Genomic DNA, 15,856 nt, shown 5'->3' with positions numbered 1-15,856 from the left:
CTAAGTTATTATGCTGTAGGTTATTAAGATATAATTATGAGAGGAATTGACTCAATGAACTCCAGCATCTAATCCAACTCATCAAATTACAAGATTAAGGGACCAACCAAAAAGAGCTTTCATAACATTTGAAAGCCTAAATACCATGTTAAAGATTAAGAAAATATATGTATGACAAACACGCACAATTGTAAGTCATAAGTTACAACTGGAAAATACCATTTCAGTATAAAAGCTACTGAGCTTACATGTTACACGGCCTAACTCAGATTCCATGTCGCGATTGCACTATAGTTTCCTCATTGAGGTATTTCACCATATAGGGCCCTTCGAGCTCATAGCCCAACTTCCTGTAGTAATGCCTTGTTCCGACACCCGAAATCACTGCCATCTTTGTGGAGCGGTGCTCTCTCAGAGCAATTCGCTCAGCCTCCTCCATTAGTAGAGTCCCATAACCCTGGTGTTGTAGTTTATCAGCATCTCGACCATGAACGGGAACCGCAGTACCGTAAACATGTAATTCACGTACTATAGAACACCTCCCTGTGAGTTCTGGGCAAGTTACATTGCGCCCGCACTTACGCAACCGCAATAATCCAACAAGTATATCCTGGACCCAGAGCAGATGTAGATCACATAATCTGATAGGAATTACTATGATACTAAATGCATCTGAACAGTAAGACCAATGCAATTTTTATGTCCTATCTCTACAGCTCAGGAAACGTGAAACTACGTCAGAACTTGCAAGGTTAAAACAGCTAAAGGTCATCGTCACATGGTTCCAAGGGTAAGTAACTGATATGACAGTAGACATCTCGCAAATGAATGATGAATCACAGAGTGTAAATATAGCGTACCACCACTCTGCGGTGGGATATTAAGTGAGCATCTGTTCTCTATTCACCAAAGACCAGACATGGCACCCTACTGTTTTCTTAGTCAATAACCTTCAGTCGCCCAACCACCCCCCAGAAACATACACAATCAACAACCAATAGAACAACTCAAGAAGCAAAAGTTTTGTTTTATCTCAAAGTAGTGGAGTTAAACTGGATATTTCACAAGCATAGTTGGTAGGCAGGGATTGAATGTGGAAGAAGCAAGCAAGAGAATTGGCACACCTGGTGAGTGTCTTCATATGAAAGAAACGTTTCCCAGCCCTCATTTGCAGTGTAATCACGGCGAACAAGCTGGACTTCTTCTGGCTTTATTTTGTGGTGAATATCCTAATTTTGTTCAGTAGAAGATCAGTTTACTAGATAGCAAATTAGCAATACATGACAGCATGGTCAAATGGGGAGAAAAATTGTTCACTTGCCTGGATTCCAGCTTCACGCGTTCGAACATCTCGACATTTCAGGCCTAAATCATCCATGCGAGCTAGAGCTAGCTCACGAAGATTTCCCTTCTCGACTCCAGAAGTGACTAGTGGCATAGGAATATCACGCTGAACTCTGTATACACGAGTCCAGGGGGGAACCATTGCTAGAATTCGAGCTACAATGTCCACAAGCTGTTCAGGTGGATAATTTCTATACCTGAACATGTTCATAATCATAACTGCTCTTAGTTTCTGGAAGGAAATTATGCCAGGAGCAGCAATGACCTAAAAAAGAATAGTGTTCGAATAAGCTAAAGAGGAAAAGCACCTGCCAGTTTTCCAAAGTTCATAAAGTCCAGTTCCACGAATCACCAGTGTGGGATAAATTTTAAGCCCATCAGCCCTAAAGGAGGGGCTCTCAAAGAACTCTTTAAAACTTTCTAAATCTCTCTCTACCCCAACATTTGGAAGATCAGGCATCATATGAGCAACCACCTACAATAGTTCACATGAAGCAAGAGGTATCAAAAGCAATAAGGGACTCCGAATCCGAAAAATGGAAATTACAATAATAAAATAGCACATATAGTGAAACTATTTCAAGGAAAACAGCAGGCAATGATGGATCCGTGCCAGGAGAAAGAAAATCACAACATTGAGACCAACTATGCTACCCATAGAGCAATAGAGACACCTTTACATGGTTAACAACATTATTTAGAGCTTCTTTAGATCTTTCCTGTATACAGTTTTACAGATGGCTAGGCAACTATCCAGTTGTCAAATCGATAGTGACGGTACTTCTCAGCTGCAGGTTGGTCTAAATGGGTGATGGTAAAAAGTGATCCCACCATTCGTTAGTTTATTGAAGCCGAGAAATAGACAAGTTTTCATTCTGGTGCTGCATTACACATAATAAACCCGCAGGCTGGTTGTCTGCACTGCAGAACAGGAAATAGGAAACAATGGGTTTGAGAGTAAATGGAACCTAACTACAGGTTGTCTTCGACTATGGGCAGCACTTGGTGCCATATATGTTTCATTGACTACACACCGGATTCTTGTAGGTTAAAAGAGGCACTATCAATATCAGATACACCTAAATTCCCTGTAAAATACCAAACTCCTTAAGATATACTGCAAGTTTCTCCAAAACAAAAGCTAAACATGCAAATAGCAAAGCTACATGGACCAATTTCACATTACTTCGCCAGGGCGGGTGAACAGCAGTGATGGGTGGAGAGGAGCTATACAAAAGGACAGCCAAATATTATTTGGATAGATTTGGCAAGGAAGAAACGGGGTTTTGCCAAAACACAAAACATATGCACAAAAAATAAAAAGGGAAAAAGCCTTATCCAGGGGTAAAGAAATACAAACTATACATATACATATATATATATATATTTTAGAGAATAGTTTAGAGAAAGCACCTTAAAACCAGCATCCTTAGCCAAACAAAAGCAATCAGCCACAGCTGCCACTGTGTGGCCCCGATTGGTGTCACGGGCGACATCCTCATATGTACTCTGCACTCCAATCTCTAGTCTCGTACAACCATAGGAAAGCATCTGCCTTAAATGAGGTCCAAGGCAGTAGTCTGGCCGCCTAATATTTCAGAACAAATTGCACTTAGTCACTTCCAGAAAAATTAGGCTACTAGATCTATCATCAAAACTCAAAAACGACAGCAGTAAAAAGTTTTTGCGATCTCTTGTTGAAAAACCGATGCAAAAAGCTTTTGCTTATTAATTATGTAAATGTAAAGGGGAGACAATCTGGTAAACATCAGAGGTCAAATCTACCAAAAACACAGGCCAAGATGCAGGAAAGTTACTCTACTGTTCTCCTTTCCTCCAGGAAAATATGTTCAATTACACTGAAAATATGAAGGAGCAACTTCAAGAGTTTAAGAATCACTGTCAAATTACCCTGTGTCCTCATCAACGCCAATCAAGAAGAAAACAAAATAGTGTTCACTTAACAGCAATAATATGTCACAAAAGCAGAGAAAAGGAGAAAGAAAAAGGGCATATTAGCAACTTACGTTTCAATTGTCATCCCAATACACTTTGTTGCCCCATGCTCAGAGTAGGAAACTGCCTCTTCAACATTTGCAGAAGTGTGTCCTGATAAAGCATCATGTAGATTCCTTATAAAATAATCGCGGTAGTCTGCTGGCAATGACATAAAAGTTCCACCCATCAAAATGAATTCAACCTGCATAAGAAGCATTCATAAAATGAGAACAGTGAATTACTTTAGTGTTGGTTAACCAAATGAAAAAACTTCAGCCTGCTGTAACAAATGAAACCTTATCAACACTGTGACCCAATCTCTTAAGCTGATCTATCCTGCTTCTTGCCTGGACATAAGGGTTGTACCTAAAAAACCAAAAACAATGAATTAATCAAATTCCTGATACAAGTGGTTTTATTTATTATTTGAAAGTCAAATTCAAGTATCTGAACATAACTAATTCAACAGCTCAAAGCTGCAATTGAAATGCCAAATTGGACAAGGCCACAGGGAAAATACATCTACCTGTATTTCCAAAGTAAGTTCAAGTATTTGTTATAAATGCCAAATCATTCACCATGGTAAAATTCATCTAACTCCAATTACCTTTTTCAGCGCTCCTATATTTCTATAACTCAATTAGCTAAGTTTTACCAATATCTACACTTGGACCTTAAAACAACAGCAATAGACAAATTCTTAGTCTCAACTTAATCTTATAAACGTAAGCTACAGGCAAAAATGAAAACCACGTGAGCGAGCTGTATCCATCACATATCCACAACCACTCATGCCGTGTCTCTTATGACATCTTTCACTCGTTTAGTGGATCCGGCAAAAGTGAACGAATGGAATTCGAAGCACATCAAATGGGAATTAAAAATCACTCAAGCAATCAAACTTCAAAAGCAAGCTCCAAGAACTGATATTTATGTGCTCCTTCTGCTGCTATCTGGAAAGACGCCAAACTTTTATGTCGTTTGCGAAAGCAACATGTAACCATTGTAGCGGAAAGGGAGTAAATACGGACACAAAGTAAAACTATTCCACCCAGAAAAAGGTAAAAGTTTGCAACACTTGTTTTGCCTGAATATCTCAGTGAGACTGTTCCCAGAGCCTGAATTCTCACAACCTTACATGGCAAAATATAAACATTTCAACCATTAATCATACACTAATGCAACGCAAAAGTGGAACTTCATCCCTATGCATGTTTCTAGGCGTCCTGGTCAAAAAATACAACTATACCAAGCGACATCTGTTTCTATACAATATACAACATTCTTTGCAACGCATCCTAACCTTCATTATTGACACGTCAGTCGGGATCAACAAACTATAAGCAATACCTTCCCAACTAAGCAAGCATAGAATTCAAACAGCAGGGACAACTCCCAAGACACCAACATTTTGGGAACTCCAACAAGAAACTAGCAATTAAAAACCAAATAGCTTACCTAGCCCTAATAGCTCGCATGCTAGTAGGCTCATATCCCGTATAACTCTGAGTACTGTACTCGAAATCCGAATCCGGGCCCCCAGGACAATACACACAAATATTCCCCGTCGTCGCAATATGAGGGCAGCGGTGTGGTTTCGACATAACTGCTACGACAGCAATCCCCGAAGCCGTGCGAACGGGTTTTGCCCGGAGTTTGGGCAGAAGGATTTCCTTCTCGGATTCCGGCAAGGCAGCGATCATCTCCACGAGCTTCGGGGCCTTCGAGAGGCCGTACTTCCGACAAGCCGAGGATTTGACGGCATTCAAGTCGACATCTTCGCCTCTGCGCGAGAGGTCGATCATTGTGGATACGATTTCGGCTATTGCTTTGACCCTAGCTTCTTCTTCCGATAGTCCGTGAGATATGACGCCGCCGCGGCCCGGCCGCGGAAGCCTCCGGGCTTCGGCTACTGCCGCCGCCGCCATGATCCTGTTAGGGGCTGTAAGTGACGACGTCGCTTGATGGGTTTATGCAATGGAAAAACCCTGGACTTGCAAATGTTGTATTATTTAGAGAAAACGGAAATTTACTGTAAATGAATGTGAGAATGATTCTTGCCTCTAGGGCTCAAAACATTAAATCCATTCATCCTATTAAAAATTGGTTTGAATTCGATTTATTAAATTTAATGGATTGAATTTGAAAAAGAAATGCAATAGCTGATTAGAATATATAAAAATATATTACTGGACATCATGATCTTAACAGAAACCTGCTACACCAGATCATTATTTTCAGAGAGGTTGATCAAAAAACTAGATAATATTAATCACAAAATCATTGCTCTAATAGAATTATATAAATAAAATATACTGGAAAATGCTGCAACCTTCTTTGCTTCAATAATAGCATTGGGTTCAAAAGAGCAGCAATATTAGGTTATTGTTCTTCATTTCAATAAATACTCTTCCATATTAAGTAAACAAAAATGAGAATATACATCTATGTAAACACACAAAAATGTTACAAAAGACATAAATAGACCACAAAAAAATACAATACACGTAATGAGCATAAAATGATGAGAAACTATAATGACATATTGCATGAGAAAAAGGATTGTGTAGATAGAAATGAAAACTTAGAAATTGAAGGAGAATGACAAATGTAACAAGACGCAGATGGCGTTCATTGGCGCAGAAAATAAAAGCAACACCTCATTTCTTCTATGTTCAGAATGAAAGTAAAAAATGTTCTGCCGTGACACTCATACACACATCCACACACCACGCACTCACTCACTCACACACACACACACACGTACACACACACACACAAACCCCACAAACACACACACACACACACACACTCCCCACACACATGCACACACACACACACACCCAATCACCATACACATACAAAAAATAAAAAAGGACACACAAACAAGGTAATGGAGAAGTTGGAACAAGGAGGGGGCAACAAGCAGAACTTCTCAAGTTTGTGGTCGATAAAATTGAAAAAGAAATGCAATAGCTGATTAGAACATATAAAAATATACCTGGACATCATGATCTCAACAGAAACCTGCTACACCAGATCATGATTTTCAGAGAGGTTGATCCAAAAAAGTAGATAATATTAATCACAAAATCATTGCCCCAAAACAATTACATAAATAAAACATACTAGGAAATTCTGCAACCTTTTTTGCTCCAATAATAGCACTGGGTTCAAAAGAGCAGCAATATTAGGTTATTACTTTGATATTAGGTAAACAAAATCATTGCCCGAAAATAATTACATAAATAAAACATACTAGGAAATTCTGCAACCTTTTTTGCTCCAATAATAGCACTGGATTCAAAAGAGCAGCAATATTAGGTTATTACTTTGATATTAGGTAAACAAAAATGAGAATACACATTTATGCAAACACACAAAAATGTTACAAAAGACATAAGTAGACAACAAAGACATACAATACCCGTAATGAGCATAAAATATTGTGAAACTATGGTGACATCCTGCACGAGAAAAAGGGTTATGTAGATAGAAATAAAGACTTAAAAAATGAAGGTGAATAGCTAATATAACAAGATGCAGATGACATTCATTCGCACAAAAGATAAAAACAATACCTCACTTCTTCTATGTTCAAAATGTAAGTAAAAAATATTCTACCGTGAAACACACACACCCACACCCATACACACACACACACTCTCAAACACACCCCACACACACCTAGACACCACACACTCAAACAAACACACACACACACACACACACACACACACACTCTCACAAACACACGCACACACACTCAAACACACACACGCACGAACACACACACCCCACACGCACACACACCCCACACGCACACACGCACACACACATCACCCCCACATGCGCGCACACACACACCCAATCACCACACACACCCGAAAAAAAGATGCACAGACAAGGTAGTAGAAAAGTCGGAACAAGGAGGGGGCATCGTTCAACAAAACTTCTCAAGTTTGTGGTCGATAAAATTAAAAAAGATATGCAATAGCTGATTGGAACATATATAAATATATTTCTGGACATCATGATCTCAACAGAAACCTGCTACACGAGATCATAATTTTCAAAGAGGTTGATCCATAAACTAGATAATATTAATCACAAAATCATTGCCCTAATACAATTATATAAATAAAATACACTAGGAAATATTGCAACCTTCTTTGCTCCAATAATAGCACTGGGTTCAAAAGAACAACAATATTAGGTAATTGCTCTTCATTTCAATAAATATTTTTTTCATATTAGGTAAACAAAAATGAAAATATACATCTATGTAAACACACAAAAATATTACAAAGGACATAAATAGACCACAAAGACAAACAATACCCGTAATGAGCATAAAATATTGCGAAACTATGGTGACATCCTGCACGAGAAAAAAGGATTGTGTAAATAGAAATGAAATAGAAATTGAAGGAGAATGACTAATGTAATAAGACGCAGATGACATTCGTTGGCGCAAAAAATAACACCTCACTTCTTCTATGTTCAAAGGTAAAAAATATTCTACCGTAACACACACACACACACACTCACACACACTCACAAACACACACACACACACACCCACATGCACACACACACAAAGACACACCCCACATGCATGCATACACACACACACACACCCCACACGCACGCACACACACACACCCAATCACCACACACATACACACACACAAAAAAAATGCACATACAAGATAATGACAAAGTCAGAACAAGGAGGGGGCATCATTCAGCAAAACTTCTCAAGTTTGTGACCGATAAAATTGAAAAAGAAATGTAATAGCTGATTAGAATATATAAAAATATATTACTGGACATCATGATCTTAACAGAAACCTGCTACACCAGATCATTATTTTCAGAGAGGTTGATCAAAAAACTAGATAATATTAATCACAAAATCATTGCTCTAATAGAATTATATAAATAAAATACACTGGAAAATGCTGCAACCTTCTTTGCTTCAATAATAGCATTGGGTTCAAAAGAGCAGCAATATTAGGTTATTGCTATTCATTTCAATAAATACTCTTTAATATTAGGTAAACAAAAATGAGAATACACATCTATGTAAACACACAAAATTGTTACAAAGGACATAAATAGATAACAAAGACATACAATACCTGTAATGAGCATAAAATATTGCGGAACTATGGGGGCATCCTTCACGAGAAAAAGGGTTATGTGGATAAAAATGAATACTTAGAAAATGAAGGTGAATGGCTAATGTAACAAGACGCAGATGGCATTCGTTGGCGCAAAAGATAAAAACAACACCTCACTTCTTCTATGTTCAAAATGTAAGTAAAAAAGGTTGTACCGTGACACATACACACACACACACACCTACACACGCACACACACACACACACACCAAATCACCACACACACACACAAAAAGAAAGATGCACAGACAAGGTAATAGAAAAGTCGGAACAAGGAGGAGGCATCGTTCAACAAAACTTCTCAAGTTTGTGGTCAATAAAATTAAAAAAGAAATGCAATAGCTGATTAGAACATATAAAAATATATTCCTGGATATCATGATCTCAACAGAAACCTGCTACACCAGATCATGATTTTTTGAAAGAGGTTAATCCAAAAACTAGATAATATTAATAACAAAATTATTGCCCTAATGCAGTTATATAAATAAAATACACTAGGAAATAATGGAACCTTCTTTGTTCCAATAATAGCATGGGTTCAAAGAGCAGCAATATTAGGTTATTGCTTTTCATTTCAATAAATACTCTTTCATATTAGGTAAACAAAAATGAGAATATAAATCTACGTAAACACACAAAATTGTTACAAAGGACATAAATAGACCACAAAGACACACAATACCCGTAATGAGCATAAAATGTTGCGAAACTATGGTGACATCCTGCACTAGAGAAAGGGTTGTGTAAATAGAAATGAAGACTTAGAAATTGAAAAAGAATGACTAATGTAACAAGACGCAGATGGCATTCGTTGGCGCAGAAAATAAAAGCAATACCTCACTTCTTCTATATTCAAAAGTAAAAAATATTCTACCGTAACACACACCCACACACTCACACACACATACACACGCACACACACTCACAAACACACACACACACACACGCACACACCCCACACATGCACACGCACACACACACACACACACACACACTCTCTCTCTCACACACACATGCATACACACACACACCCCCACACGCACGCACACACACACACACACACAAAAAAAAAGATGCGCAGACAAGATAATGGAAAAGTCGGAACAAGGAGGGGCCATCATTCAGCAAAACTTCTCAAGTTTGTGGTCGATAAAATTGAAAAAAAAAATACAATAGCTGATTAGAACATATAAAAATATATTCCTGGACATCATGATCTCAGCAGAAACCGGCTACACCAGATCATAATTTTCAGAGTGGTTGAGCCAGAAACTAGATAATATTAATCACAAAATCATTGCCCTAATTACAATTACATAAATAAAATACACTGGAAAATGCTGCAACCTTCTTTGCTCCAATAATAGCACTGAGTTCAAAAGAGCAACAATATTAGGTTATTGTTCTTCATTTCAATAAATACTCTTTCATATTAAGTAAACAAAAACGAGAATATACGTCTATGTAAACACACAAAAATATTACAAAGGAAATAAATAGACCACAAAGACACACAATACCCGTAATGAGGATAAAATATTGCGGAACTATGGTGACATCCTGCACGAGAAAAAGAATTGTGTAGATAGAAATAAAAACTTAGAAATTGAAAAAGAATGACTAATGTAACAAGACGCAGATGGCATTTGTTGGCGCAAAAGATAAAAACAACACCTCACTTTTTCTATGTTCAAAATATAAGTAAAAGATGTTCTACCGTGACACACACACACACCCACCCACCCACCCACACACACATGCACACGCACACACACACACAAAAAAGATGCACAGACAAGGTAATGAAAAAGTCGGAACAAGGAGGGGGCATCATTCAGCAAAACTTCTCAAGTTTGTGGTCTATAAAATTGAAAAAGAAATGCAATAGCTGATTAGAATATATAAAAATATGTTCCTGCAAATCATGATCTCAATAGAAACCTGCTACACCATATCATGATTTTTAGAGAGATTGATCCAAAAACTAGATAATATTAATCACAAAATCATTGCCCTCATACAATTATATAAATAAAACACACTGGAAAATACTACAACTTTCTTTGCTCCAAAAATAGCATTGGGTTCAAAAGAGCAACAATATTAGGTTATTGTTCTTCATTTCAATAAATACTCTTTCATATTAGGTAAACAAAAATGAGAATAAACATCTATGTAAACAAACAAAATTGTTACAAAGGACATAAATTGATTACAAAGACATACAATACCTGTAATGAGCATAAAATATTGCGGAACTATGGGGCATCTGCACGAGAAAAAGGGTTGTATAGATAGAAATGAAGACTTAGAAATTGAAATAGAATGACAAATGTTGCAAGACGCAGATGGCATTCGTTGGCGCAAAAGATAAAAGCAACACCTCATTTTTTCTATGTTCCGAATGAAAGTAAAAAATGTTATGCCGTCACACTTACACATACACCCACACACCCACACACACGTACACACACAAACCCCACACGCACACACACACAGACACACACTCCACACACACACACCTAATCACCACACACACATAAAAAACGAAAATAGACACATAGACAAGGTAATGGAGAAGCCGGAACAAGGAGGGGGCATCATTCAGCAAAACTTCTCAAGTTTGTGGTCGATAAAATTGAAAAAAAAATGCAATAGCTGATCAGAACATATAAAAATATATTATTGGACATCATGATCTCAACAGAAATCTGCTATACCAGATCATGATTTTCAGAGAGGTTAATTCAGAAACTAAATAATATTAATCACAAAATCATTGCCCTAAAATAATTATATAAATAAAATATACTAGGAAAGTTTGCAACCTTTTTTACTCCAATAATAGCACTGGGTTCAAAAGAGCAGAAATATTAGGTTATTGCTCTTTATTCCAATAAATATTCTTTGATATTAGGTAAACAAAAATGAAAATACACATCTATGTAAACACACAAAAATATTACAAAGGACATAAGTAGAAAATAAAGACATACAATACCCGTAATGAACATAAAATATTGCGAAACTATGGTGACATCCTGCACGAGAAAAAGGGTTATGCAGATAGAAATGAAGACTTAGAAAATGAAGGTGAATGGCTAATGTAACAAGACGCAAATGTCATTCGTTGGCGCAAAAGATAAAAACAATACCTCACTTCTTTTATGTTCAAAATGTAAGTAAAAAATATTCTACCGTGACACACACACACCCACACACACACACACATGCATACGCACACACGCGCGCACACACACACACACTCAAACACACCCCACACACGCCTAGACACCACACACTCAAACAAACACACACTCACAAACACACGCACACACACTCACAAGCACACACACACACCCCACACGCACACACACACACACCCCTAATCACCACACACACACACACACACAAAAAAAGATGCACAGACAAGGTAATATAAAATTCGGAACAAGGAGGGGGCATTGTTCAACAAAACTTCTCAAGTTTGTGGTCAATAAAATTGAAAAAGAAATGCAATAGATTATTAGAACATATAAAAATATATTCCTGGACACCATGATCTCAACAGAAACCTGCTACACCAGATCATGTATTTTAGAGAGGTTGATCCAGAAATTAGATAATATTAATCACAAAATAATTGCCCTAATATAATTATATAAATAAAATATACTGGGAAATAATGCAACCTTTTTTGCTCCAATAATAGCACTGGATTCAAAAGAGCAGCAATATTAGGTTATTGTTCTTAATTTCAATAAATACTCTTTCATATTAAGTAAACAAAATGAGAATATACATATATGTAAATACACAAAAATATTACAAAGGACATAAATAGACCACAAAGACACATAATACCGATAATGAGCATAAAATATTGCGAAACTATGGTTACATCCTGCACGAGAAAAAGGATTGTGTAAATAAAAATGAAGACGTAGAAATTGAAAGAGAATGACTAATGTAACAAGACACAGATGGCATTCGTTGGCGGAGAAAATAAAAGCAACACCTCACTTCTTCTATGTTCAAAAGTAAAAAATATTCTACCATGACACGCACACACACACCCACACACACACACACTCACTCACTCACACACACACACACTCACAAATACACAAACACACACCCCACACGCGCGCGCACACACACACACAATCTATCTCTCTCTCACACACACACTCACAAACACACACACACACACCCCATACGCACACACACACAAACACACACCCCACAGGCACGCACACACATACACACATCCCACACGCACACACACACACACACCTCACACGCACAGACACACACACAACCAATCACCACACACACACGCAAAAAAAAAAAAGAGCACAGACAAGATAATGAAAAAGTCGGAACAAGGAGAGGGCATTATCAGCAAAACTTCTCAAGTTTGTGGTCGATAAAATTGAAAAAGAAATGCAGTAGCTGATTAAAACATATAAAAATATATTCCTGGACATCATGACTCAACAGAAACCTGCTACACCAGATCATAATTTTCAGAGAGGTTGAACCAGAAACTAGATAATATTAATCATAAAATCATTGCCTAATACAATTACATAAATAAAATACATTGGAAAATGCTGCAACCTTCTTTGCTCCAATAATAGCACTGGGTTCAAAAGAGCAACAATATTAGGTTATTGCTCTTCATTTCAATAAATACTCTTTCATATTAGGTAAACAAAAACGAGAATATACGTCTATGTAAACACACAAAAATACTACAAAGGAAATAAATAGAGCACAAAGACACACAATACCCGTAATGAGCATAAAATATTGCGTAACTATAGTGACATCCTGCACGAGAAAAAGGATTGTGTGGATAGAAATGTAGACTTAGAAATTGAAGGAGAATGACTAATATAACAAGACGCGGATGGCATTTGTTGGCGCCAAAAATAAAAACAACACCTCACTTTTTCTATGTTCAAAATGTAAGTAAAAGATGTTTTACCGTGACACACACACACACACACTCAAACACATCCCACACACACCTAGATACCACACACTCAAACACACACACATACACACCCTCTCTCACAAACACACACACACACCCCACACGCACAAACACCCAATCACACACAAAAAAGATGCACAGACAAGGTAATGAAAAAGTCGGAACAAGGATGGGGCATCATTCAGCAAAACTTCTCAAGTTTGTAGTCTATAAAATTGAAAAAGAAATGCAATAGTTGATTAGAACATATAAAAATATATTCCTGGACATCATGATCTCAATAAAAACCTGCTACACCATATCATGATTTTCAAAGAGTTTGATCCAAAAACTAGATAAAATAAATCACAAAATCATTGCCCTAATACAATTATATAAATAAAACACACTCGAAAATACTGCAACCTTCTTTGCTCCAATAATAGCATTTGGTTCAAAAGAGCAACAATATTAGGTTATTGCTCTTCATTTCAATAAATACTCTTTCATATTAGGTAAACAAAAATGAGAATACACATCTATGTAAACACACAAAATTGTTATAAAGAACATAAATAGATCACAAAGACATACAAAACCTGTAATGAGCATAAAATGTACCGCAACTATGGGGCATCTGCACGAGAAAAATGGTTGTGTTGATAGAAATGAAGACTTAGTTATTGAAGGAGAATGGCAAATGTAACAAAACGCAAATGGCATTCGTTGGCACAGAAGATAAAAGCAACACAACATTTCTTCTATGTTCCGAATGAAAGTAAAAAATGTTGTGCCGTGACACTCATACACACATCCACACAGCACGCACTCGCTCACACACACAGCCACACACACGTACACACACAAACCCCACACGCACACACACACAGACACACACTCTCCACACACATACACACATAAACACACACACCCAATCACCATACACACACAAAAAACAAAAAAAGACACACAGACAAGGTAATGGATAAGCCGGAACAAGGAGGGGGCATTTTTCAGCAAAACTTTTCAAATTTGTGGTCGATAAAATTGAAAAAGAAATGCAATAGCTGATTAGAACATATAAAAATATATTCCTGGACATCATGATCTCAACAGAAACCTGCTACACCAGATCATGATTTTCATAGAGGTTGATCCAGAAACTAAATAATATTAATCACAAAATTATTGCCCTAATACAATTATATAAATAAAATGCACTGGGAAATATTGCAACCTACTTTGCTCCAATAATAGCACTGGGTTCAAAAGAGCAGCAATATTAGGTTATTGCTCTTCATTTCAATAAATGCTCTTTCATATTAGGTAAACAAAAATGAGAATATACATCTATACAAACACACAAAAATGTTATAAAAGACGTAAATAGAGCACAAAGACACACAATACCCGTAATGAACATAAAATGATGCCAAACTATGGTGACATTCTGCACGATAAAAAGGGTTGTGTAAATAGAAATGAAGACTTAGAAATTGAAAGAGAATGACTAATATAACAAGACGCAGATGTCATTCGTTGGCGCAGAAAATAAAAGCAACACCTCACTTATTTTATGTTTAAAAGTAAAAATATTCTACAGTGACACACACACACACACACACCCACACACGCACACACACTCATAAACACACACACACACACACGCACACACACACACTCTCTCACTCTCTCTCTCTCACACACACACACAACCCACACACACACGCACACGCACACACACACACACACTCTCACTCTCTCTCTCTCTCACACACACACATGCACACACACACACACACACACACACACTCTCTCTCTCACTCATACACACACACTCTCTCACTCTCCATCTCTCTCTCTCTCACACACACACCCCACACGCACACACACACACACATAAAAAGATGAATAGACAAGATAATGGAAAAGTTGGAACAAGGAGGGGGCATCATTCAGCAAAACTACTCAAGTTTGTGGGATTTAAAATTGAAATAGAAATGTAATAGCTGATTAAAACATATAAAAATATATTTCTGAACATCATAATCTCAATAGAAACCTGCTACACCATATCATTATTTTCAGAGAGGTTGAACCAGAAACTAGATAATATTAATCACAAAATCATTGCCCTAATACAATTACATAAATAAAATATACTGGAAAATGCTGCAACCTTTTTGCTCCAATAATAGCACTGGTTCAAAAGAAAAACAATATAAGGTTATTGCTCTTCATTTCAATAAATACTCTTTCATATTAGGTAAACAAAAACGAAAATATACGTCTATATAAACACACAAAAATATTTCAAAGGACATAAATAGAGCACAAAGACACA

The 15,856-nt window shown here is 37.0% G+C and overlaps 1 protein-coding gene across 1 annotated transcript; it reads right to left on the bottom strand.

Annotated features, from left to right (window-relative positions):
- Positions 1-94: 94 nt before the first annotated feature.
- ELO3 (radical SAM domain-containing protein / GCN5-related N-acetyltransferase (GNAT) family protein) lies at positions 95-5,390 on the bottom strand. The gene is made up of 8 exons (XM_011085711.3): positions 4,801-5,390; positions 3,639-3,708; positions 3,372-3,544; positions 2,758-2,932; positions 1,653-1,819; positions 1,322-1,541; positions 1,125-1,229; positions 95-610 (listed from the first exon to the last, which is right to left on the bottom strand). Exons 1-8 carry the CDS (start codon positions 5,268-5,270, stop codon positions 266-268), a joined length of 1,725 nt encoding a protein of 574 aa, XP_011084013.1. The 5' UTR covers positions 5,271-5,390; the 3' UTR covers positions 95-265.
- Between the last annotated feature and the right edge of the window lie 10,466 nt (positions 5,391-15,856).

Source organism: Sesamum indicum, linkage group LG1, assembly GCF_026168435.1.
Source record: "Sesamum indicum cultivar Baizhima isolate 11 linkage group LG1, ASM2616843v1, whole genome shotgun sequence".
NCBI lineage: Eukaryota > Viridiplantae > Streptophyta > Magnoliopsida > Lamiales > Pedaliaceae > Sesamum > Sesamum indicum.
The sequence above is the reverse complement of the archived record's forward strand: the minus strand, read 5'-3'. Positions and strand labels throughout refer to the sequence as shown.